The sequence below is a fragment of the Nuphar pumila genome, chromosome 7, assembly GCF_984573655.1.
Source record: "Nuphar pumila chromosome 7, dmNupPumi1.hap1.1, whole genome shotgun sequence".
Taxonomy (NCBI): Eukaryota; Viridiplantae; Streptophyta; class Magnoliopsida; order Nymphaeales; family Nymphaeaceae; genus Nuphar; species Nuphar pumila.
Window position 1 is genome coordinate 107297984 of NC_143255.1, and position 27709 is coordinate 107325692.

At 38.5% G+C, this 27709-nt stretch overlaps 2 protein-coding genes across 3 annotated transcripts in view; one reads left to right on the forward strand and one right to left on the reverse strand.

Annotated features, from left to right (window-relative positions):
• The window catches only part of LOC149832810 (rac-like GTP-binding protein 6), a 256990-nt gene that overhangs the window by 168467 nt on the left and 60814 nt on the right, over positions 1 to 27709 (forward strand). The gene's annotated exons all lie outside the window — the stretch shown is intronic.
• Positions 8017 to 27629, reverse strand: LOC149832815 (E3 ubiquitin-protein ligase UPL3-like). 2 transcript variants are annotated; one of them, XM_090014725.1, is made up of 18 exons: positions 26678 to 27629; positions 26243 to 26353; positions 25898 to 26014; positions 25547 to 25717; positions 25276 to 25437; positions 24342 to 24593; positions 24115 to 24236; positions 22619 to 24035; positions 15734 to 15829; positions 13735 to 15336; positions 13386 to 13616; positions 13185 to 13289; positions 9875 to 9955; positions 9720 to 9788; positions 9497 to 9625; positions 9264 to 9386; positions 8699 to 8944; positions 8017 to 8602 (listed from the first exon to the last, which is right to left on the reverse strand). In XM_090014725.1, the coding sequence occupies exons 1-17, from the start codon at positions 27494 to 27496 to the stop codon at positions 8879 to 8881; spliced, it is 5673 nt and encodes a 1890-aa protein (XP_089870851.1). In that variant the 5' UTR covers positions 27497 to 27629; the 3' UTR covers positions 8017 to 8602; positions 8699 to 8878. The 2 variants fall into 2 exon arrangements, with proteins under 2 accessions (XP_089870851.1, XP_089870852.1); XM_090014726.1 differs by lacking the exon at positions 26243 to 26353.

Here is a 27709-nt window from a genome sequence, read left to right on the forward strand (position 1 = left end):
AACAAAATACTTTAATTTCATATATTTACATGATGTACTTTTATTGTTATTCGAAAAGGATACCGCAACTTTATGATCACAGTTGACTTTCAGTGGCTTCTCGATGGAATCAACTACCTTTAACTATGATATGAAGTTCTTCAACTATATGGTCTGCGAAGTAGTCTCGTACAATACTATAAACTCTTCCTCCATAGTGTGATCAACAGTGGTTGTTTGCTTTTCAGTCCTCTAAGAGATCGCACCTCCAGCAAGTAGGAAGACATACCCAGTAGTAGACTTTCTACTATCAAGGCACCCTCCTAAGTCCGCATCTGAGTAGCCAATGACCTCGAGCTGATCAACCTTACGATACGTCAACATATAATCTTTTGTCCCTTGCAAATATCGCATGACTTTCTTAGCAGTCTTCCAATGAGTTATGCATGGGTTAGACTGAAACTACCAAGCATCCCTAGTGTGAAAGAAATATATGAACTTGAACAAGTCTGCGTGTATTGCAAGCTATCAGCAACTAATGCATATGGATATACAGTCATCTTTGCTTTATCAATATCATTCTGCGAACAATCCTTTAAGCTCGGTTTATCAACTTTTGATATAGGTGATGCACCAGGAGAACAATTCTCCATCCCATATCGCTTTAATATCTTATTTATATAGGATCTTAGGAAGAGACCTAAAAAACCTTTTGCTCTGTCTCAACGGATCTCTATGCCAAGTACATAAGCAACCTCACCCATATTTTTTATGTTAAAATATGATATAAGAAACGGTTTTGTCTCTGCAAGTAACTTTATAACGTTGGTTGCAAGTAGTATATCATCTACATACAACATCAATATGATGAACTTACTTCCACTTTCCTTAAGATATATACATCGATCAATGATGTTTTCTGTAAACCCTAAATTCAAGATGACTTAGAAAAATTTAATATACCACTGTCGGGAGGCCTGTTTAAGTCTATATATTGATTTGTTAAGCTTGCAAACCAAACGATCGTCTTCAGAGAAACCAAAAGGTTGATCTATGTATACCTCTTCATTCAGATATTCATTGAGGAACGTTGTTTTTACATCCATCTGATGTAGTTTTAAGTCATAATGAGCTACGATGGTCAAAATTATTCTCATTGACTCCTTAGTTGAGATAGGAGAGAATGTTTCATTATAGTCAATGCCCTACATCTGGGTGAACCCTTTAACAACCAATCTTGTCTTATTTCTCTCTATGTTATCTTTGGAGTCTCTTTTGGTCTTAAAGACCCATTTACACCCTATAGATTCTACTCCTCAAGGTAACTAGACAAGATCCAACACTTGATTCTTAACCATAGAGTCCAACTTTTCTTTCATGGTTTTTATCGAGTGCGAAGATTGTTTGCTTTCAACACCTTTCATGAAAGTCAACAGGTCATCATCTATATCTATGAAATCATCAAGCTTCTAAAAGTACACCACATAATCAAGATGTATAGCAGATTTCTTAACTCTTATGGATCGCTAAACAGGTTGTTCTAAAGGTTCAGATTGAATCTGTTCGTTATGTTTGTACTCTTCTGTATTATCTATAATGAGTTCATTTTGGATTTGTAAATCAACAATCGAGTGATCAACCGCATCAACATCAGGGATGATAATATGGTATCTCTTAATATTTTTCTCATCAGGTAGTGAGACTGGATCTTGTATTTTCTCAAAACCAAGATTTTAAAGTGCACTTAATCCGACTGAACCGTCTTCATAGAATTTTACCTTATGCATTTCAACAATCTAGGGTGAATGAGATGGGCAATAAAACATGTATCCTTTTTATTTTTTTAGATAACCAATGAAATATCCGCTAGTTATTCTTGGATCAAAGCCTTTAATGTAAGGGTTATATAACTTAGCATATGTAGGACATCCCTATATGTGCATATATGACAATGATGGTTTTCTACCTGTCCACAACTCGTAGGAAATTTTAGGCACAGATTTTGTAGGAACCTTATTCAAAATATGCACAACAGTCTTTAAGGCTTCACCCCACAACTTGATGGAAAGTGTTGAATAATTCAACATGGCCTTGACAATTTCTTTAAGTGTATGATTTTTTCTCTCAGCTACACCATTTTGGTAGGCACTACCAAACATGGTATATTGAAGCACAATGCCTTTCTCTTTGAGAAATCGCGCTAATGGTCATTTTCTTTGCCTCATCTCAGTAAACCTACCATAATATTTGTTACCTCTATCAGACCTGACTATTTTAATAACTTTATCGGTTTGTTTATCTACTTTTTTCTTAAATTCTTTAAACATTTGAAAAATATCATATTTTTCATAAATCAAGTAGAGATACATATACCGAGAATAGTCATCAATAAAGGTGACAAAATATCTTTTGCCTCTGTAACAGGGGGTAAATGGTCAACATACATCCGTATGGACTATTTTCAATATCTCATTACTATGTTTGACACCCTTTTTATATGTGTTTGTTTGCTTAGCTTTTATGCAATCAACACACATGTCATTGTCAATAAAATCTAGAGATTTTAAAATTCTTTTATTTATGAGTCTCTTTATTTTCTTTTTAAAGATATGACCCAACCTTCGATGCCAAAGCATGTAGGACTTATCATTAATCATGTTGCGTTTATTCCTAACCAATGTGCATTCAGAAGTCAAAGACTCCTGAGTTTGGATCTTCACATTTAATTTGTACAAACCATCATAAACAAAAGCAGATGGTGAAAGCAACCCCCCACCCTGACATCCCACGGTGACCCCCCAGCATCGATAGACCTCTCTGCAACCTGACGGTGCAGGTAATCTTTCCAATCCCCCCTTTTTTTATATAGAGGGTCGCCAGGGCTGCAAACGCCACCGGCATACGACTATCGAGAATAGTAGTCACCCCACGGTGACAATCACCATCAATCGGGGAGCCACGTCGCCCCACGATGATGGGCAGTCAACTTATAGGATGACTCTGTTGTTGGTGAAGGATGTCGCCCCATGGCAACAGTCTACCGGGAAACCAGTGACCCATGTTGCCTCACGGTGACATGCGGTCAGCGTGCCTGAATATAGACAACGCCAGAAGGCCCTACACTCACCCATGCGCAGCGGAATGTGTGGGAGTGGGCCCATAACCCAATGTTGGTGCTTGTGCATAGAGGTGAGATAGAACATACCTGAAGCAGCCACGTTCGTCTGATAATGGATGATGAGTGAACCCGATCTATCATCTTTGAGACGTTCGTCTCCTCAGTCGATCGCAACCCTTGATGAGTGCAGGCCCTCCAGCGATGATGAGCAGGATCCGAATCCCAAAATAATCAACCATGATGATTAGCTTATGCCTCTTTTAAGGAGTCTCTCATCAATGCCCCTTTTATAGCATTAACCCTCGTTAGGAAAAAGTTAAGATAACACTTCTCTCCAAATAGTAAAGTTTATCTGATAAGGACACAGAGTCCTTATATGTGGGTGACTCTAACAGTAGAACCTCTCTCTCTCTTTGCTGATAATTTAAGTTTTGAGCTCTAAATGACCACAGGTTATTCTTCTTCTTTTTTCTAGTTCATAATTCGTGTAAAGCATAACATGTGGAACACCTCTCTCTCTCTCTCTCTCTCTCTCTCTCTCTCTCTCTCTCTCTCTCTCTCTCTCTCTCTCTCTCTCTCTCTCTCTCTCTCCTTCCGTCGGGGGTGGACCGATTCCCGACGAACCTGATCTGGGGCAAGGGTCCCACTCTGAGATCATGTTTCTTGGCTTGGCTAATCTTACACGATCGGGTGCAGACTGACAACTTCCTCAAATCCATCGGATTTCATCTGCCGAGTAAATGTGTGTTGTGTGAGGCGGCTGAAGAATCTGCCTTTCACCTTTTTTGGGAGTGCTCTGTTTTTCAAAACATCTTTAAGGTGACTTGGAATAAGCCAGGGGTCAGCGTGCGCCAGGAATCGTTCGCCAATGATTTGTTGTGGGGTCCTCAACCAGTTCGTCATTGCAACAAATGGCCTATTATTTGGCGAACTTGGCTTCTCTCGTCATGGTGGGCCGTATGGATGACTCGCAACAACGCTATTTTTCGGCATATTCCGGCAGTGTTCAACAAAATGGTGAACCTTATTTTGGCGGACGTATACGCCATTCTCCGCATCAACATCCCTGATCTGCAACACCATCCGCTTCCAGGGACCATTCATGATCCAGGGTGATGCTCGTCGCCTAGCTGTATTTGCTTCTTGTTTCTTTCTTCCTTTTCTCCTTGGATCTCTACTTTTCTTTTTTTCCTTTTTTAGGGCTCCTTGGCATGTCTTGGGCCCGTGTTGGTTGAACCTGTTTTCGTATTCGTAATGTTGATGGTTATAGTTCGTCTCTCTCTCTCTCTGCGTTGACATTTCAATTTCACATGCACATCGTCATAAATACGTTAATATTTGCTCAAGATTTTCTTCCAATGGTATTGATAAGTGTGCATAAGTAGGAACTATGAAATGCGGTCAATTACAATTGACTGTTACATGAAGCAAATTTTCCAAATCTCAATTGACTGTGGCCTACAGATTAAGCAATTTTTCTATTCTCAATTAACTGTGGCCTATAGATGAAGCGAATTTTCCAAATCTCAATTGACTCTGGCCTACAGATGCAGCAAATTTTCCTGTGCATCGACCGTGCTAGACAAGGCAAGATATCTCCAAAATTCACAAGAAAAGAAATTAATTGGAAAGTCTCCGATTGTTGGTACCCTGAAAGTGACATTATTAGAAAGCCCAAGATAACCTTACCGAATGTTCATTATAATGGTAAGATTCTATGTCCTGTTTTTCACAAGTGATAAACTTAGAGGACGTCACAATGAGCACCCATTACTACATCCATATGCTAAAGTATTTTTTAGGATTCTAAGGTATGAGAGAACCATAAGAATGAAACCAGGTCTTCCATACAAGGCAGAGATGTCATGAGACTGTGCATCAAGGTGCTAGATACACTTATTTGTAGAGCTTAACTCCAAAGTTGGATTTTCCAATCATTACACCCATAAAAAAGGTTGCCACATAATCTAGCCTTCATATTTTGTCTTGTTGGTACGTAACCAGGAAATCGTAGTTCTGATACTTGACTGAGATTTATAGGCAGTATTCCATCATCCCATGATTTCTAATAACTGGTATACGCCGCCCTGATAAGAAAATTCAAAGTTTGGCCGTGGAAGCAGATGTACATCTATTTTTGTGTGCATGAAATACAATGGCATTTCTTTATATTCTTTCAAAGAAAAAAGAAATAAAATGGCATTATTTCTCAAGAAAATACTGTCTATTTCTTGACAGTAAATGTATTATGATTTCACATTATATGAAGTGTCACGACCTGCCTGACAGCCAACCATCTTGAAATTTTTCAAGATAGGTGCAGTGATCATCTCAAGAATGTTGAGATGGATGGTCAGCAGTAGTGGAGCTGCATGTCTGCATAAAAAAAGACCTCGTGCATTATTTAAGCATGATACGCTCGGATGTAAACTTTATCTGGATCGGACCCCAATAAACGTGTTCAACATAAGCCATTGACCAAACTTGGATAAAGTTGTTTCAATGTAAAAACATGATTTTTCAATCATGAACCTTTTTTTTCTTTTTTGCAGAAAAAGCTGGGGTTAGGCAGACCCTTACAAGTTATACAACCATATACCATTGGGATTCGAACTTGCAATGTCCAAACACAAGGTGACGTGAACTAACTGCTCCTGTCAAACAGCCCGTGTCCGTTCAATCATGAACCTTTAGTGGATTGGAAACTATAGTTTTTTTAATCTCATAACAAATATGCTTAAAACAACAATCAGGCAAGCCGCCAAATCATGTTTTGTACGAAAACACTGTTTGGGAACTGGCAGTTGGAAGGAGTTTATGTGTTTGGAAAAGTGGCAGCTACCACTCATACATTTGGAAAAGTGGCAAATACAAAGGGGAGATGGTCTCACCTCGTTCACAAAATGCACTAATTTAAGTTCTTCCCAAATGCATAAACCCCCATTCAAGCAAGACCCTAACCTTGTGGATCATTTATATTATCTTGGGCGATTTTAGATAATTTATATAAGAGATAGCTTGGTGTTGTATCAATTCTTTATTCAGCAACTAATCTGCAGTTCCCATGGGGGTGGGCAATAGGGATGGCAGTGGACCGGGGGGAAACGGGCTCTGCCCCCACCTCACCCTGTTTGGACTGAAGATGGAAGATATGGAACGGGAATGGAGATAGTGATGGATGTTAAAATCAAAACCCGTGCAGGAATGCAGACAGGGATGGACTTACACTTTCTCCCATCCCCGATTCCTGTTAGTAAAATAATTAAAATACCTTTAGGAAAGAAACGGGACTCGTCCCACATCACCCCATTTAGACCGGAGATGGAGGGCATGAAACGGGGATGAAGGCAGGAATGGAGGTTAAAATCAAAACCAATGCAGGGATGAAGAGCAGAATTTTGAGACGGGACGGAGGTGGAGACCTTATTCCCTGCCTCCACCCCCATCAACTGTCATCCCTAGTGATCAACTAGCTGGGCCGTCAAAACCATTGGCAGAAAGCCCACCCATTAGGCCCATGGGCCTAGTTGGGTCAGTATATATATATATATATATATATATATATATATATATATATATATATATATATATATATAGAGAGAGAGAGAGAGAGAGAGAGAGAGAGAGAGAAATGTGCTCATTCTACACTGTTAGGCCCCTTCAAATATTGTAGTTTTCAGTATTTTTTTTACATCCAACACCATATATGTGATCTATAGGTTTTGTTTAGTGAGAACCAGATTTTGGATCACCAGAATCCAACCTGTAAATAGGTTTTTTCGTTGATCCAAAATCAATTGCTATGATGGCATCAACTTTTCTGAACTCATAAAAATACATTTTTTCATAAAAAAAAAAACATGATCGAAGAGTATATTCTCACTAAATCAAGCATGCTAAACACATCTACAGTTCTGATCTTTCATAAAACACTTCAAACTATGAGGCCTAACGGGCAGAACGAGAAAAGAGCTCAATATATTCAGTTCCCATATATATTCATGCTAAATGAAACACTCTAAATGGGTTAAGCTTTTTAGTTTTATTTTTAAATTCTGACAATTCAAATGTGATGTATGTAGTTGATTTAATAGGGATCAGCTCTTAAAGCGTATGATTACAACACGGGTGAGTTTTTATAATGTCCAAAATCTTTGTAAATTTCTTAGGCTCGAAATATCATTTTTCTTTTATCAAAAAACACCATCAAAGTTTGGATCCTAGTAAATTGACCATATCCGGGGTCAGAACTGCAAAAAAAAATGCTAGAAAAGCCGAAAACCCATTTAGCATATTTCATTTAACACAAATGTATAACCCTATATATACAGGTATCCCCTTCGGACAGGGCCTGGCATTCAGGTCCAGATTGTGTCTAATTTATAGGCGCATGGCTGGGTCACCCAGCCCATTGCGCACCTTTAACTTTTGGTCATTTGCAGAACCTTGCTAGATGGAGGAAACAAATCAACCAAGGGGAAAAAATGAGCATCCTATTGACAAGTGTTGACCAACAACGGCCAGGGTTTTAGGCAAAGACTTGAACATGGACCAGCTTAGCTGTTTCATTCAATTGAAAAACCCACACAAAACATCAACGCTATGCAAGCAAGCCTCTGGAATCCCTTGCATGAGTGGTTAGACTCACTTGAAGTTGTTTGTTCAGCCCTTGCAAGGCATAACCGTTTTACAATATGTCGAGGCCATAATATCAATAATAAGCTCCACATCTGATTTCTGACTCACGAACAAATCCCTCGCGTCGAACGCATGAGAAATCATAATTAAACAATACTGAATGCCAGATTCAACTTAACATTGCTCAGATGAAACGTAAGAGTAAATTGTAGAGCTTTAACCCAAGAAAGTATGACAACACACAAAAGAAGGGCATGCCTTAAACATAGACAAGACTCATAATCAATCGCTAAGGTGCAATGCTTCACAAACATCAGAGCTAATTAACAAGGGTCTCAGTGTTCAAGATTAACACAGTGCCAGCCCATTGAAGGTAGGGGGAAAAGGAAGATTGTTGGATCAATCCCAGATTACCAAACATAGAATAGATAAGAGCTTTCAAAAGACAACCATCTAGCCTTCTTTCCATATGTACAACAGTGGTTATCAATAAAAGTACTAGGAATTAACCAAGGCAAACAGCTCGTCTTCAAAATCCTTTTGCATCCCTGTGCTCTCCTAGAAGAAGATTTCTATCCTTGGGTTTCTTTTTTTCCTTTCTTCCACTGGAAATAAATTAAATACAACTGGGAATGATATAGGAATTTCTTAGATACAGGAATCAGATCATGATTAAGAGCTCAAATTATTAATACCACATTAAAGGGGAAAAAAACTCTATTATTGAAAAAAGACCAAAATACCCTTCTCCCTGTTCAGCCTTTTCAGAACACAGAAAGGAACCTTTCCAGCCGTGCATAATATTGGGCAATCCTCAGCAAGCTTAACACGTGACAACCCGCAGCTATCAGCAATCATTCTGCATATCTACAAGTGAATCACAAAAGATCTATTAAAAAGGAATTCAAGGTATATGTATGTATGTATATATATATATATAGAGAGAGAGAGAGAGAGATTTACCTCAAACTCCTGTATCCGGTAATACTCAGGGATCATCTCTTCTCGAGAGCATAAACTTAATGAAGAACAGCTTCCTGATCTGATCTTCAAAATCAGCATTGCTAATGGACAGATGATTCGAAAGAATCCGAAATATTTTAAATATATAATAAAAAGGGGCTAGTCACCAGTGTATCACTCTCATGACAAGTCAAACGATCCCTGTCCTTCGCTGATTGCATAAAGCAGCTTCCGGTACATGATTTCCTGCAAGCATAACCACAGAAAACCAATGTTAAAATTGGTTCACTAAGTGAATCTGTGCTAGAAAAAAAGGATACAATCGGTCTCAATCTAATCAAATTGGATCCTTTCCAAATGGGGTCGATTCAAAGCTTGTTTTTATTTAATATTAATTTTTATAAATATATTTTAAGAGGAAGAAATTGAATCAATTTGCCAATTTTTTAAAAGGGTTGTGCTAACCCCTGTATCATTTTGACAAAGGGCAGATTCGATTTGAATCGACCGAATCAGATATGCATTAACACTCAGAAAACAGACACAAGATCATGCATCGCCATACCTTTGTTGAGTAGGGAGGTAGTTTAAGGTAATTAGCACAAGTCATAACACTTGGCAAGTCATCATCAGCTGACTCAGCAGGTGTTGTACCATTTGATGCTGCAGTTATTGTATTTGATGTATGCTACATCACAAGAACGAGAGCAAAGGGATCAGAACAAGCCAGGGAAAAAACAATATAGGCAATTCCTCTACAAAAGTGAAAATTTGATGCAGATGAATCCTTGTTTGTACCTTCCTCACAATTGTCAATTTTGGGTTCAGAACAGCCAGACCACCAGGTGGAAGCCTAGGTGCGCCAGTCACAAACTGACAGAAGGCACGTTGTTGCTCTGGCGTAAATTCTCCCATGATCTCAAGGAACTAAGACAGGATAATCAATCAAGAAACTGAATTCTAAGAGCAATACTGAAGTATGAGAAGGCAACTTAATTTAAACTAAGACACAATTTAATACATTGATGATTGCAGGACTCTTGGCTGTATATCCATGATCAAATTTGATGTGATCAACCAAATTTTCAGCCTGCAATATGTTTACAAGATCAGTCCAAATTAAAAACAGGTAGCAAGAATGGGCATTCAAAGAAACATCAGTATGAAATGTGTTACCTTCCACATTTCCCGACGGCCACAAAGTAGGCAGTCCAGCTCGTGGGAAGAAAATATTTGCAGTGATGCTATATCAAACACCTTAATAGGCATGTTAAGAAGTCAGATACATTCTCCAATTGCAATTGATTAGAAAAGGTGAACTTGGAGAGAAGACACCAAAAAATAGAGGTCATATTGTATAAAATCATGTTCCCAATAGAAAGGCGGAATGTGTTAGACGTATGTATGTCTCCGTGCAAGTTATTCAACCTATTGTATATTTTAGCACAATACAGAACTCCACTTTCGCCAGTTCTACAGTCTTAATTAGGGACAAAATGTTGTATTTTATATATATGAATATGTATGTGCGCAGCCGTATATCCCTGCAAATTTTTAAAATGGCAGTGATGTGATGCATTGACTGTCAATATATCACGAGTACTTTTGTAAATTTTGAAACAGAAAAACGATACATTTATTAGTTGCACTTTGGAAATGCACAATGTCTTTTAACATGATTTCTTTATAAAGTGCTCGTAGTATTCACAATTAATGCATAAACCGTCATATGCCATTCTAAAACTTCTCGGTAGTATAAAATTGTGAGAAACTATATATAGATATGTATATGAATTTGTTTTCCTTCAGGATCTCTGATCAAATAAGGATAGAGACTCTAAAGAATTTCAAATAAAATAAATTAATTTCTCAAAAATGTCACCACGAAATCCTGACAATTTCATGATACCTGTGTATATAACTATATATGCACAAGTGTGTGTGTGTGTGTGTGCAACTGTAGGCAAGATTTAACTTAAAAAAGAAATTCAAGTAAACATTTCTAAACTGATTAGAGTTTATTCCCCGGGTGAATTTAGCCCAAGTACTTGGACCAGCTCAATTCCTCTGGCAATTAATCAGCCCAAACACTAGAGTAGGGGGTGGACATTGGGCCGGGCGGCCAGCGGGCTGGTCCCAAGCTCAGCCGAATTGGGTTTTTGGCCTGGCCCAGGCCACCTGGCTATATATACGGGCAGCCCTATATATATATATATATATATATATATATATATATATATATATATATATATATATATATATATATATATATATATATATATATATATATATATATACATGATCCAGCCCTGCACGATTATGCCCATGGGCCTAACGGGTGGGCCGTGGGCCAGGATTTTCCCAACATTTCGGCATGGTTCATTATCGGGCCGGGCCAATGCCCACCTGACTTGAGTATCCAAGTCCCCCTAATGATGAGGGATACTCCAGTAATGCTGTTACCTTAACGCAAAAGGATAGGCACACGAATACAAGGTTGGCACCAACCTTCATTTATAAATAAGAGAGGGTGTTCATGAGAGAGATTAAATCCAGGATGGCTATTCGAATGGCAAAACAGTTCACCGTATGCCACTAGCCTCCATATTTTTTATTGTATGATGCTCCCCACGATTTATGTAAAAAATTAATGAGGAAAATGAGCACATAGCTTTTATCCACCTAGAAGCACTATGACAGGAACCTAGGTCAGCTAACTTGAGAACATTAAGGAGGAAGCATCTAAACGAGTTATCGAGATCGTCCAAAATGCAGAGATCAAACAAATGAAGAACCGCATATAGAAATTTTATTGTGTTCTGGATTATTTACAAAAACATACCTAGTTTTTCTTTCATTATTCAAGTTCATACCTAAAAAAAAGGGGCAATTCAAATGTATACTCCATTTATTCTATGGTCAACCAAAACCATACTTGTGGTTAGTTTTTAAGGAGACCATTTATTCTATCATCAACCAAAACCATACTCGTGGTTAGATTTTATGGAGATCGTTCATATTCTCACCTCTAAATCTTCATTTGACCCTTGTCACTATTGACAATAGCCGATTTCACCTTTAACCACTCTTTCCCTGTTTCTCCCATCACCTTTGTCTTTTTCTCTTTCTTTTTCTTTCCAACTACTACAACCGTGTAATCACCTCCATATCCCACAACGAAGATCAAAAGAGTAATGGCAGTTATGGGATGCACAACCACCTAAAAATTATGCACATAACATCCTCTTGAATTTTGCATGCCTATCCCACATATAAAACCAAAGTTGAATATCAATTTGTTCACTAAAACGATTCACCAAGATATAAATCTAATAGACACACTCTAGACTTTAAGCTTGGCTTGACGCAAGATCAGATTTCAAAGTGGATCTGGTTCTAAATCCAGATTTGGAAAGAATATTGTAGTAAAATTTCAGATCCAATTGTGGCACTGACTCTGCTGAAAAACAGGTCAAATTATAGTGATTTTCATGTGGAACAGGTATAACAGGTTAGGTGGCAATATGGATTCTGGACCTAGTCCAAAACATAGTTACTTGACCCTAACACAAGTGTGGCTAAACCCAACCACATTTGTTCCAATTTTTGGATATGTGTCACCCGGATCTAATAATACTCTAACCCATTTGCATCCCTACCCAATATTGCAACATCCTAAGGAGATCCAAATACTGTATTTGAATTTTGATTCACTCCCTAAACATCAAAAACCGTATTGTGTTTGCACTAAGAGAGTGTTGTGGTAAATGAAGAAAGAAAATGAGATATTAATGAGGATAAAATGGGTTGACAGGAAAATTTTAATGAGTAAAACTGGTATTATTTGGAATTTATTGATCATTAATCATAGTGGAAAAAGTTAGTTACCACAGATATGCATTTAAATGGTTAAATATGAAAATGAGTATCATTTGAAATACCAATTCTTTTAGGTATGAGTCTGAATCATGAAAAATAAAAACTGGGTATGTTTTTGTAAATAACCCATGTGTCTTCCAAAGGTTGTGACATATACCCATACTTAGTTGCACTAGTTATAGAATTGTTGTACATAATGCATGAAAAAGTGATGGTGCAGCTTATCAGACAAAGTAGAGATTGGAAATAAGATGTCAGATTAATGAAAAAATTCATGCATGCCCAAGTTTCCCTAAAATGTTTCATCTAACAATTATTTATCCTCCCATGTTTCAAGGCTTTGGCTTAGAATCACTGGTTTCAATTTCTTGGAAATTGATGGACACTAGAAGATGCAGAGTAATATGCCACTAACAACGTTTTGAACATGACTTGATACACAGTCCATTTGGGAAGAAACAGAGAAAATCCGATGTGAATCCAAGTGCAATACCATACCGCTCAGTATCTCAAACAATAATTAACAACTTAGAGATGATCACAAAGAATAGTGTTTTTGAAATTTGAAGAAATACAGAGGAAATTGAGAAAGCAGATTAGCTCTCACCTTATTGAAGCCAGCTCTAAATGCTTCCATTTGCCGCATGATTCCTGTTTTCACAGTTGCATCAACCACCAACAAAATATATTCCTCCAAATTATTAATGTCAACCTGCATCACAGGGACAGTTTTATAGAATCTAGAAAGAATTCCTCCCAAAACTGCTGAAACACATGGCAAAAGAAAAGGTCAAAACAAATAGCATACCATTGTCTTTTCTCCTCCTCCTTTTAACACATACTCGGAGTAACCAGGCAGGGTAAAATCGAGACAGAGATCTTCCATTAGAGCACCACGGAAGCACAAGTCAGAAATTGCCTTCTGATTATCACCAGGCAATGATTCCAGATATTGTTTTCTGCGAACAAGAGCTTGCATTTCTTGCAAAATCTTTCCCAATTCAGCGTCAATAGAAAGAATATCATGCAAATCAAGCTCCTGCAGCCAATCAGAATATGTTACATTTTACAGTAATTACCAATTGCTTTCAGGGCAAAATGAAAAGATGCAAAACTATGTTTTCATAAACTTAACATTATCCAAATAGCTAGCTTACTTGACCCAAAACAAGCTTATAAAAAGCAGTTGAGAGTGGCAGGTCCAAGAGACGCCCATCTTGTAAAGCCTTAGCCATGACCCTTCCAACTAGGCAGAAATACTCTATAACTTTCGAATATTGGCTGCCATCAGAAGCATCTGAACTGGGAGGCCATGGCCGAGGAAACAACCCAAGAGGAGCATGTATAAGTTCCGTTGTCCCAGTAGCAGAATCTCGCCCAAGTTTCTTTTCATCAGAAACTTGATCTACTTTCTCAACAACTTTGTCATCGTTGTCGATATCCATTTCAGATTTATCTGATGAAGAATTAGACCTCCACATCCCTAGCCCAACCTTTTGCAAGTCATAACTAAGAAGAGTATAAAATTCCAGAGTTGGACCCAATCCGGTACCAACTTCACCAAAATATTCCACTTCAAGAACAGCCTTCTGGCTAGAGTACATTTCCATAACCTTTGTTGCTGAATCCAAGATGCGGTTACGAGACACACGGACTTTCTGTCGCTGCAACCTGCCGACACGTACTTCTCTTTCATTACTTGAACCATGATTGTCAGCACTCTGCTGTTGCTGAAGCCGATTAAGTGCACGGGACAACCCAAATGCAGTTGAATAAAAGTATTGCCTCCTAGTCTCAAAAGGAAACAAGAAGGGGCATGCTTTAGTCAACTGGTAGCACCAAGAAGGGAGACTTCCACTGCACAGAGCCAGAGGATCCTGAATTTGCCGAGCCAATTTTGGAGTTAGCTTGCTATTAATGAATTCCTCTGTGGGAACTTTGACACCAGTTACAGAAAGCTCATCCAAGTTGGAAATCTTCCCTTCAGCAAAGGCATCAGTCACTGCTTGAACCCTCAAGCGAGCAGCAAGCTGATTTAGACCCTCCAAGACACGAAGTAATGACAAAATGCCGTATGTGGGATTAGATTTCTCCATATCACATGGAAGTTCACCTTGCAAAATGCTATCAAGAAGTGATTTATGTTGCCGTGAAGTATCAGCACTTGCATTAAAGGCAGAACCAGCTCTACTGAACTTTGATTGTGAAGTAGAAGCAGGAGCTCCTGCTGAAGTCCTCTCAACTTGAGTGTCAGCCCTTTGATATGTGATAGTGTATATATCATACCACAGCCTCTGTCCATCGGTAGGTAGAAGATCAGACCTATTAAACCTTTCATCATCATCTTCATCCAACACAAGTTGGCGCTGGATGGCTTGATATATAGTCAGATGTCTGATAAGCTGTTTACCACCAACAGAAAAAATCAGTTTTGGAGGATCATTTGAACTGCCAATTATAGGAAATCCACGACGGTCTCTGCTCGCCCTGATGCCACCTCTACCGCTAGCTGAGGCAAGGCCAGCCATGGCTGCAGCAGCAAAAGACATTGCCCCCTTAGAGCCAAAAGGGCTCCCGCTCCTAAACTCATTAGATTCTGTTCCTCTGACAGATACACTTCTGTTGCTAGAACAAGATAACGGATGACCCTGGGTGTCAGTCAATGTGGGCGGAACTGTGGTATCCTCAGGTGTATCTCCCAGTTTCACGTCATGTACCTTGTCTGATACACGGACAGAAACCGAATCATCACCTAGCACCTGTTGAAGAATGAAACATAGTAACACATCAGATGAATAGTCTGACAAACTTGTTTCAACAAAAATTAGACAGAAACAAACTAGCCCCAGATTGAGACAGCTGCTTCAAAGATAAGCTAGCAACTTGCCAGAGGACTAAGAACACCATGTAAAAATACTATGGGTATTGAAAGTGAGTCAGGTAATTGGGATACAGTTGCTAACTTCAAACAATAGTACTCAAGGCATCAAGTAAAAGCATAGACAAATAACTCATCCATGTCAGTAGCCCGATGTCTGAATAGGGGAAAAAGTAGAGAGCACGTTCATGATTAAAGCTTGCAGAAATTATCATTTCACAGAAGGTCCAAGAAGAGCAATAAACACAGATACAAGATATTAAAATCAGATTGACTACCTCATCATGGTCATCATCTTCGTCGTCTGAGATATCATCATCTTCAATGACCAAAGCATCATCAATCTCAACAGGTGAAATATCCAACTCATCATCCTGCATAACATAGAGAATATAATGTCATATGGCACATGGCTATCAAAGACATGTGAACAATCTATCTACAACATAGACATTTGTAAACACCATGATGATGACTCAACATGAGTTGAAAGTTGAAACCTATCAAGGGCTTCCTTAATACAACAGTCAGAATAACATGTATATCTTTGTATTGATACAAACGATAGTAGAGAAGCTTGTTTGTTATGTGTTGTTGATAGCAGCAGAATTAGGGATAACAATCTTTCTTAAGAAGTAAGACTTCCATGCTTATTTGTTATGCAGCATTTGGGACCTATGTAACACGGACTCTTCTAACAGGACACCGCATCGCACCTGCACCCAGGCAGGTGTGACGCTTGGACACAGCTTCCTTTGTGTTAGGTGAAGTTAACTACATTAAGGTCCATTTTTATCCAAAAGTAGATTCAGTTAACCCTAATCAAGTCCATTTTTATCTAATATTATATATATATAAATACATAAATGCACACACATACGCGCAATGTTAACTTAAAACTGTTAAAATTTATATTTATATATATACCCTCCCCGCACCCCCGCACCCAAGTTTTTTTAAAGTGCCACATCGCCGCATCCGCACCTGCACCTGTGTGACATAGTTTGGGACTATTATCTAGTAAAGTTCATTGCAATTACATGATAATATTCAATATATGCCAATGTTGTTTGTAACATAGCGCATTGTATGATACGCTACAATACATATCCTATCGATGCAAGGGAACCATATGATACATGACCATATCTCGATACGGGTGTGTATTGCACGTGTATCGTATGATACGAGGCCGTATCATACGATATGGTACCCATGGCCTTTAAAAAGGGCAAACCCAAAATTTTAAGTTTTTTTTACTTTTAAAAGGTTTTTGAGGGCTGAACCCTCATTTGTACAAAACACACTAGAGAGCTTCCCACGCACCCTAGGAATCGTGAGACCGTTTTAGGGGCCGATCTTTGCGCCGGAAAGAGGGCTTTCGTGATTTCGTCAAGTAAGAGTGCATTTCCACCATTTTTCACCGAAAAAAGTGGGTTAAGGTAAAAAAAAAATCTTATTTCTTGTTTTTATTAAGTTATTTTGAAAGAAGATGGCTTCAAATGATCCCGCATGGCAATGGGACACTCGTGTAATAAGTGAAAAATGATTAAAAATTAAGTGCAACAATTGTCATATAGTTTTTCGGGTGATATCTCTCGATTGAAGCATCATTTAGCCAGGACACGATAGAATGTTGCCCCATGTATGTCAAGGAATTTTTTGAATGCCATGAAATGACAATGCCAACAATTAGTAGCTACTTGAAAGAAAAAAATAATAATAAAGATAGATGAATGGAGCAAAAACAAAGAAGAGCTCCCTTCTTCTAATCCTAGCATAGCATCAAAAGTAGAAAGTTTTGTAGCAAATGAGAAGGATGTAGTTGGTGGTACCAGTAGTAAAGATGCGGGCACCAAAAGAAGAGGAGGAGGGAGTTCTTCGAGAGGAGGTAGAGCTAGAGGCTCTATTAAGAGTTTTTTCCCTCCTAGAACTGCCCCAGGGACGCAGCCCAATATTCGTACTGCTATGACTTCTCAGTATTTAGTCGAGCAAGTGAATCTCACGGTTGGAAGATGGCTTTATAATGTCTGTATTCCTTTCAATGCAGCAAATTCATTTCATTTTCAAGCATAATGGCAGATGTCATAACCAATATTAGGCCTGAATAAAAGAATATTTCTATCATGCTTTTAGAGGAAAGATTTTAGATGCTAGCGTAAATGAAGTGAAGGCCTACAATGATGAGATGAGGCAGTCATAAAGAGAGACTGGGTATAGCGTTATGGCGGATGGGTGGACAAACAGAAAGTCGAGAAATTTAATAAATTTTTTTATCTATTGCCCCAAAAGAACCATGTTTTTAAAATCAATTGATTTGTCTAATACACCCAAGACAGTAGATGTATTGTTGAGGGTTTTTAACCAAGTTGTGGAAGAGGTTCAACATCAAAATACTGATGGTTTTTAACCAAGTTGTGAAAGAGGTTCAACCTCAAAACATTGTACAGTTCATTACTCATAATACAGCGTATTATAGGGCAACAAGTAATGAACTACCAGAAAATTATGGGTTTTTTTAACCCCGTGTGCTATCCATTGCATAGACCACATGCTTGAAGACATTGGCGACATACAGTTGAATGTTGCCAAGAAATTACAAAATTTATTTATAATCGTGCATGGGTTTTAAATTTAATACATATACTAATTGTGCAAAGTTAATCCCCAACACAGTTGTTGTGCAAAGTCTTGTAAAGAATATAAGTGCACTTAAAAAGATGTTTTCATATAAGTGGAATGCATATCTCCATTTTATAAAAAAAAAAACAAGAAAATTTGTAAATTTTGTATTTAAAAGTGAATTTTAGGATTCATGTGTTAAGTTGTTGAGAATAAGTATATCTTTGGTGAAGGTGCTTCAATTTGTTGACATCGAAAACAAACCAGCTATGAGTTATCTCTATCATGTCATGGATAAAGCAAAAGAGGTCATGAGAGATAATTTAAATGAAAAAAAATTGTATTTGCATATATGAAACATCAAGGACCATAGGTGGACTGAGCAACTTCATCAACCTCTTCATGTTGCAGAGTATTAGATATTCCCTTACATTTAAGATGAATAGGAAAGTCAACAAGGGTCTCTTGGATTGCATTGAAAGGTTGAACCCTGATTACGGCATTGAAGATCATATTTATAAGGAAATGAAAATTTACGACAATGCATTGTATGATATGGAGATACCTGCAACAGGTTGTGCAAAATCGTATCACGATGCGCCCAGGTAATTTATTTGTCTATTTCAGTTTTAATTTCATATTGTTATTTTGTTATGATCTTTTGTATGATTGTATGGTTTGTATAAGTTATTGCCTTCTTGATTTCTCATTTTCTTGTTTTTTTTCAGACATGTGGTAAACTAGGTTTGAAAGTGATGTTTCAAACTTAAAAGCTTTTGCTATTTGTATCCTAAGTCAAACATGCAATGCAATGATTCATACAAAGTGAAGAAGATTAGAGCACAAAAGGCTCAATGACCTCATGTACGTTCGCTACAACCTATAACTAAGGCAAAAGTAATTTTAAATTTATAAAGTTTATTTGGAATATTCATGTGTTATTTAATGTTTTTTTATGCATACAAAACTCAACTAATTTTCATGTTATCATTTCAGTCAAATGGAAAAGTTGCCATCAAAGAGGCATAAAAAACAGTTTGATCCCATCAATTTAGAGAACTTTGATGTATTGGATGAATGGATTCAAGAAGAAGCAAACCACCCGAATGAAGAGGACATTCAATAGATAAATGTAGAGCGAGCTCAAGACGTAGATGACGAAGACCTCACGTATATTGGAGATGATTTGAATGTTGAAGGAGGAGAAGATGAACAAGAAGATGATGATGATGATTGATGGTATACTTTTTAAAAATTTTGTTATGTATTGTAATTTATAACTGTTAGGATTCATAAACTTGGTTTTTTTTTTTGCTTTTTGATGAATCTTGTGACATGTTCTTAATTGAATATATTACTATGCATTGTTCTTGTGAGATTTGATGATTGATGATGTGTTATGCACCTCATAGAGACACAAATGTTTCACATGTGATTTTATGGTTGCATTTTGTGCATTTCATCATTGTTTTGTGTGTTATGAATTTTTAGAATTTTTTCAGATTTTTATGCTTTTTTTTTCAAATTTTATATTTTTTTACGATACGTATCTTATTTTGGGCCCTACTAATACGGGTTACAATATGATGCGTACAACCTATTATATGCACTTTCCATTTTAAAGGGTTGTTTGGAACTTTGGATAATACCCACAATTTTAGTTGGACATTTTTAAAAACCATTTCATGGATGTGTTTAGCTGTCAATGTGGTTAAAAAGGAAAAAAGAAATTAAAAATATTATGGAAGTTAACAATAATGAGAAATAACCACTTTTGTAAAAGTCACTTTCTCTAAATCACGTTTGCTATCTCTCTCCCACTCGTCTTCATCCTTCTCCGGTCTCACCACCCACAACTCACCATTTTCCCCCTTGAATTTTCAGGCATCACCTGGCCATGGACCAACCAGAAAATAAAGGAAAGGTACTGCATTGTCCTTCTCCGCCAATATCTGGTAGTCCAATGAACAGAAATCACTGGACAACTGAAGGCAACAAGGGGCTCAATCTTTGCTTTTCTGGACATTTTTCAGCCCTGGATTGTCTGGAAAAGGGCCCTGTCATATACATATTCTGCAATTTCCACCCCGCCTGTTGGTGGATAGACACTGACAAATGAAAGGAACAATTAACGTAGAAAAGCCCCCTGCCATTGCCAGAAAAGCACCAGATAATAAAGGAAAACTGGAAGCAGAGGCATCCCACTTGTTGCCAGAATACATACATACATATATACACAGGGTATATATTTAACACAGTCCATTGTAGGTACAATCTAGTAGAAATCTATGCATGTTGGTTTTATTCAATCTAACCCTGTAGATGTGTTCAGCATGGTCAATGTAGTGGGAAACGACCACTGGATCAAGTTTTTTCAATGAAAAATCATATTTTTCGGAGTAAAGAAAAATCAGTGCATTTACAACCATTGATTTTCTCATCACCAGCAAAAACTGTACACTGGTCAGATTCAGCAATTCAAAAGCCAGTTTTTAACTAAAAACAGAATTTAGATCACATCCATGGGGTTGTTTGGACCCACAAATAAATGGAGTTTTCTAAGTTACAAACGATTGTAGCAAAATTTAACTTTTATATATATATATAGGGAGAGAGAGAGAGATGACAATGGTGATGGTGGTGGACTTGTTAATGATGGTGAATATCATGGAATCATGGTGATGTGGTAGGAGGGAGTGACATTGATGATTGATGATTGATGATTAATAATCATGCATTTTTAGTGTTGGTGGTTTGATATAGTGGTTAAGAATGACGTTGATGATGATCATTGTCATTCATCATCATGACAATGATGGAGATGGTGTTAATGATGAATAAAAAGTAGATGGTGACTAATGATGATAACAATTATGTTGATATAAAAATGATTATGTTCATGATGATGATGCAATTTTTATGTTCTTGATAGTTAACCAATTAATGATGATCATAAGACTGTGATCATATCATAAACATATTTGATGACTAACATAGTGGTATCCAATTAAAAATTGTACGACAAGGTTTGAAAAGTAAATTCTCATCCAAACATCATTTTAATCATTCATATACTTAAATAGTTCCTAAGGTTTTGATTTTAGTAAATTGATTCACAAAATTAATTTAGCACAAATGGATTTTTGAGAGTTATCTAAATGGGATCTCTAAGCCCACAGTGGGAAATGCCAAGGGAGCAATTCCAGCCGGCAAAAGTAACCAAAACTACTATGACAAGTATTTAGCACTTCAGCTTGTGACGGAAAAATAGAAGAAATTTTAAGCAGATAACACCAAGAAGAAAAAATAAATGCTGTGAAAAAATATGGACATGAAGAACATTCAATCTTATAGATTAAATTGGTCAAAATTTCACTTTAAAAGGAAAAAAACAATTGAGGGAAATTGAAATGGACAGTCAAAGTAAAACCAACTAATTGACCAATTGACACATTTGATCAGATAGAGGAAAGATAAGAATGCATGGTCAGTCAAAGTTAACAGGCATGTTTTTCAAGGGCCAGCTATATGAGAGTCAATGATATTGTTATTCTGAAAGGATATGGTAGGTGTAAAATCCTTGACTTATTGAATGATCAAATTTTCTTTTGTCTAATTATTAACTTGCATGGTTCAGTAGGCACCACATAGTTGCCATTAGCACTTCTACAACAGATGTCGACATCACCTGCCACTTAGTAATTCTAATACAATACTTTTTTTACATGTGATCTGTTCATATAGTTTACACTCATGGTTCATGGTTCAGATTTCATACCCTTTAGCTATACTTAAATATTGCATACTTGATAGCACTTCACAAATTCATGGTTCTAAGTTCATAGCTCAAACCTGTTATTTCATACTTAGATACTCAACATATACTTCTCAATTTGTTCTCAAGTTTATGTAATTCCCTTTTCATTGTTTTTCTTCTATTTCCAAGGAAAACCAAATTTCTAATTCCCAAGAAACAAAGATTTGCTATTATAATTAATATATTGTGACTGAAATATACTCAAAAGCCATGAGAAAGGAGGCTATATGTGTAACAATCCAGCTTCCAAGCAGGAACTTGAAAGCTAGAAACTACTCTTAAAAAGAGAAGCAGCCAAGTAAAATGAAAATTCTAATAAAAACTTAAAAGTAAAACTGAGAGCTGCATGATTCATAATGGCAGCTTACACCAACAATGATACTTAGTTGGCTCATTAAAAAGAAAGAACAATTCGTGAAAAAACTTTTCCTCATAAAACACTAAGGTTATTGCTATTTTCTCGCTTTTAAATTTTCTCATTATAGAGTTTTCAATTTAGAAAAGGTTGAACAAAATTAAATCTTGGAACTTCACAACAGAAATACTAGAACAAATTCCTAAAAAAATGGTGGCCACTACTCAGTCAAAGTGGCTAGAAAAAGAAATATAATAAGTGAGTATAAGCTCATTCAAACGATTCAACCAATTAACAGCAACACCATATCCAACAAAATGCTCTGGAAACAAATTCTGCATTATCTCAAGATAGTCATAAGCAGATTACCTCTGAGCTAAAATCACCATGTGCAGCTTTTAGTGGTGTATCTTTCTCTGAAGATGCCCTTCTCCGTGCAGCATTCCGGGTCTGTGGACCCTGTGATTCATCAATGGAAGATTTAAGAACAGCTTTACCCTTTCCCTTGGATGAACTTGCATGCCCTTCATGAGATTCCTTTTTGGCAGAATCGCCTACTGTAACCGATGATCTAGATCTTGTAGAATGGCGCCGTCCTGATGCAGCAGGAGCAAATATAGATGGAGAAGATGCACCACCTGAGGTAGGTGATGCAGCAGGTTCAGAATTCCCTACAGGCACAGAAGGTTTCGGTCCTGACTCATTTCGCTGAACTCTAGGCCAAAGAAACTCTTCAACAGCTGCCAAACTGGCCAGAGGGTCAATCAGCACAATATTTGAAGAATAATCACGTAGAGTCTTTTCACCTTGTGCTCGACAGAGCCGTAACTTAAATGGCTGAGACAGTGCACTTAACCCTGAGGAAAGACGTGCACTTCCACTTGAAGACCGGGATGAGTGGCTAAGTATGACAGGAAAACGCTCCAATGAAGTTAAAGCATTTTGCAGCTTTCGAACTAAAACAGTCATGGGAGCCTCACCATTTGCCTTAAATGCAGAAGGCAACGCAACTGCAATAAACAGCCTGAACCTTTTCAAAGCCTGCTGGCTAAGCTTGCTTAGGTTGGCTTCTGAGACATTATCTTTTGAGAATGTTCCACAAGAAAAGAAATTTAACAGTGCTGCAACAACCCCACTTCCAATAAACTCAAATGTTGATACCCCATCACCTTTGCTCAGTTCTGCCAACAGTTCAGATATAACACCCATTAGGTGCTCTTCAGTATCGGCAGATAAGTCAGTTAAAATGTGGCCATAAGCTTTTGACTTTCCCTTAGCTTTAGTCTTAAAATCTAAGGCACTGGCATTTAATTTCGAACAAAGATTTTTCAATTTCAACAGATCATCTGTCACTGCAACATCGGTTGCCCCAGGATTGGCAGGGAAGAACTTATCCTTGAATGATTTTGCAGATGCACTGACTGTTGCACGAAGGCTAGAATTTGCAGATGGAACCTCAATGGTAGTTGGAGGTGAACCAATGTTGACAGAACCTTTTGACTCTTCCGAAGCATTAGCTTCGGAGTTTGAACCACCACTACGTTGCCTGTAACGGCGAGAACGTGATGAAGGCAAGACATCCTGCTCTTTTTCAGCAGGTGAAGCTTGAGCAGAAACTGCATCTGAACTATTGATTGAAATAAGGGAATCTATAGCATGAACAACGCCTTCTCTCACAAACATCTTAGAAAAAGTATCAGGAAGTTTTTCCATCAGAATCTCAGCTATTTGAAGAGCTGGAATCAAGACTTGAGGATCTTTCCATGCTAACACACCTGCCAAGAAACTTAAGGACAAAAAAAAAGGCCAAAACTCATGTAAATCAAGTATGCATGTAAGCAACCAGAAGGACAGCAAAAGCTTACCTAGAAATATTTGTCACTGTCAATAATGATTGTATCATATTAGCTGTACTGAAATACATCAACTTGCTAATAACAGAGAGGCATTTGTGGCGAACCGGGCTATTCACACTGGACCCATAAACCTGAGCACGCATACAAATAAAAACACATTAAGATGTGAAGGTCTAACCATGAACCCTTGCAGAAATAGATTTCAGGGGCTGAATGAAAGCATTAAGAGCACAAACCTGTACTAAAACAGGAAGTAGATCCATTCCAAACTGTTGTAGCAGTTCAGGTTGATCATGAAATAGTGCCTCCCTTGCAGAAGCCTCAGAGGAGGCTCCATTAGCATCTTCTTGCTTCCCAGTGTTGCCAGAAAAGGATCTTTTTCCGGCAATCAATCCTCTCCCCAAAAAATTGGAGCTGTTCGGAAGAGAAATTGTCCCTTGCGGCAGTGGTGCAAGAAGCTCATTGGCAAGGTTCACAATCTCAAAGATCTGATTAATGAAACAAAGCAAAATCAATAAGTCCCAGTATCTTCAAAGATAAGTCTTCCAGTGCTCAAAGTGTCAGGTCTTCTAGTGCTCAAGGTGTCCATTATAAACTATGTTGTCAAAACCAATCTAAGGAGCAACCTAATCAATGCTCAGTTGGTTGACACAACCAGCAACCACTTAATCAAAATCAACTGAACTACTTTGTGAGAGAGAGAGAGAGGGGCATCACACAGTTCTCACATGAAAGTACCAAACTATCAATTAGCTACTACGTTAGGTATTATAGCCAACATCTCTGTGACACTACAAGAAGGGAGGAGGATAGGAGTGGGAGAGGCATGCTGACATATATGCAGCAAGTCTTCATACATATTTTTATTAACGAATCTGTTTTCCTGAATCCTAACCAAGACCATTGCTAGAACCATAACTTTAAAATACTCAAGCTGCATCAACAAAAAGTTGACAAATACATGTAGTAATCTTGGTAGAATACACTACAGTCAGCCAACAAAATAAAAGCAACATTTCACTGTCAAGGACAATAACTGTTCCATGGTTTGATAAGTGTTCTTTGTTAATATTTATGTGTGTTAATGTCTCTCATTCTGCATGCTAATGGATTAAAGACAAATAGGAATAAGTTAGTACTAATAAATGAACCAGGAGATCATAAGTAAACCTGTTCAGGGGGCCTAGTCAAAGCAGGTGACACAACCATGCTGGCAACCAAACCACAACCAGAGAGTATATCCTTGAGAGTGCCACTTATCCCAAGAAGCAAAAGGGTTTTGGCAGCAAGAGAGGAGCCACTTGCACATGTTGAGAGCAGTCGTATCAAACCCTGTAGGGAAAAAAGATAAATAAAATAAAACAAAAAAATAAAAACTGTTCAGGTGATCCATAGAAGGCTGGAAAATAAGCATAACAAAAATGAAGAGAGGTTCATCTACCGTGTATGTCGGTGTGCTAAGGGATGCCTGACCACCTCCTGAATTACTAACAGAAATAAGACCAGCAGCTTGTGCGACCAACCCATGATTGCAAAGCGCATCCAGCTTGTCAGGAGATGATGCAAATGACTCCGCAATACGGGTCAAGCAAACAGAAGCATGATCTAATACCTGAAAAATATGATAGCCTGTTATCCAACAGAGCTCATTATGTCCTCCAGATCCAACAAGCAGTAACATAAAGTTGCAATAACAAGAAACTAAGATGACTACACTAGAGTGATAACAGATGAAATGCACATTCAATATTCTATAACTACTAAGGAACATGATGCCATGAAGGTGATCAACCTTTGAATCATGATAGTGAAGAAGATTTGTAAGCAACGGCACAGCTTCCATAACAAAGTCAGCTGCATCAGATGGAAGTTTCTTGCACATGTTTGCAGCAGTAGATAATGCGACTCTCTGGATCAACAAAAGAAAGCCCATTAGAACAAAAAAACAGGAAATAACTGACTGGAACAACATTCAAATTATCAGACTACAAGGTGATAGAAAATTACAACTTTTGAGAGAAGCAGAATCATGGTAACTGGAGAAGAAAAACACACATGTTTCTTATTTGTTGCAGAAAATACGAGTTTGCAAGAATGGATAGCGCATAACTGTCAAAAATGATGAAACAAAGAATACCTGAACCCCGGTTGAGAAGAAGTCAAGATAAGATAACACAGCCATTAGCGCCCCGGCACGCAAACAGGCTGTTGGATGCTCATGTGAAATCTTCTCCAAGGCTTGCAGGGACTGCACACCCACACAACCAAAAGTTCCCAGACTCAAAAGGCATGTTCACAAACATGCATAGAACATAAGCAATTGCTCAAATTGTTCCAAAATCATATAAGTTCTAATCCAATCTAACAACATCGATCTAATGTTCATAACTCTAATCACAGAAACGAACCAAATTTCAACCCTAAAATGAAGCCTAACGTGTATAAATTATAAAATTGAACACCCCAATTCTTGAGAACCCAATATCAGAGAACATCTAACCACATCAATATTTCAATCACACATGAAAACTTCGAAACAGATAGATAATTAAGCAAAAGAAATGAAACGAACCTGTTCCGCTAAATCCATGTACTCAATGGTGAGCAACCGGGCGCAGAAGCACGAAACAGCGCCATAATGAACAACAGCAGCACACGAGGATGGCAGAACGTCGCAGAGATGCGTCAATGCGCGAGCAGCAAGGAGCATAATATCGGCGTTGCTCTCATGGTTGAGCAGTCCGACGAGAACGGGCACGAAAGAGTCCACAGAGAACGAGCTCAGCGACTCCTCCGTCCCGATCGACAGTATCTCGCAGAGTTGCGTCAAGGCCTCGACCTGCCGCCCTTCCTCGCCATCGGCTCTCAACCCTGAAAGGATCTTCTTCAACCTCCCACTCTGCTGCGACGATGACGGGGCCGAGGAGGGGAGGAGGTCGTCGAGCCCGGCGCCCAGCTTCCTCAGAAGCCCCTGAAGCGCGCTGCTCGCAGAAGTCAGGTTCTGATGCAAGATGCTGACGCCGTCGCCATCATCGTCATCCCCTCCAGCTGAATCGACTCCGAGCCCTAGGTTCCGGGGCTCCGTCTCCTTCTCCTTGCCCTTATCGGCAGAATCCTTGTCACGGTCGCCGCCCGAAGGCTGCCTCGGGTGGTGGTGGCGGCGTCGGGAGGCGGCAGATGCAGACGCAGATGATTCGGTGTTGGAGGAGTCCATGGGCGCGTCGTGGGAGCGGGAATTCTGGCGGGAGCGAGTGGTGGGTGGCGAGGCAACGGCGGCGGCAGAGAGGCGGGAGCGCTTGGACGAGCGGAGGACGGGCACCGACGACGACGAGGAGGGGTGAGAGGACGCTGCTGAGGAGGCCTCCGCCCGCTTCCGTCTCCGCGTTTCCATACAAAATCGCCCGACCACCAAGAATCAGGCCGCCGTAATCGAGACACCGATCGTCCCGATTACCCCAAATCCATCCACGCCTAATTCCCCGGTTTCGCTCGATCAGAAGAATGGGTGACCGGAAAGAACCCCTAGATTTAGATGAAAAATGGGAAATTTCGCAGATTTGTCAGAGGAAAAGGATGAAATTGAAAAAGAGAAAGTGTGGAAATT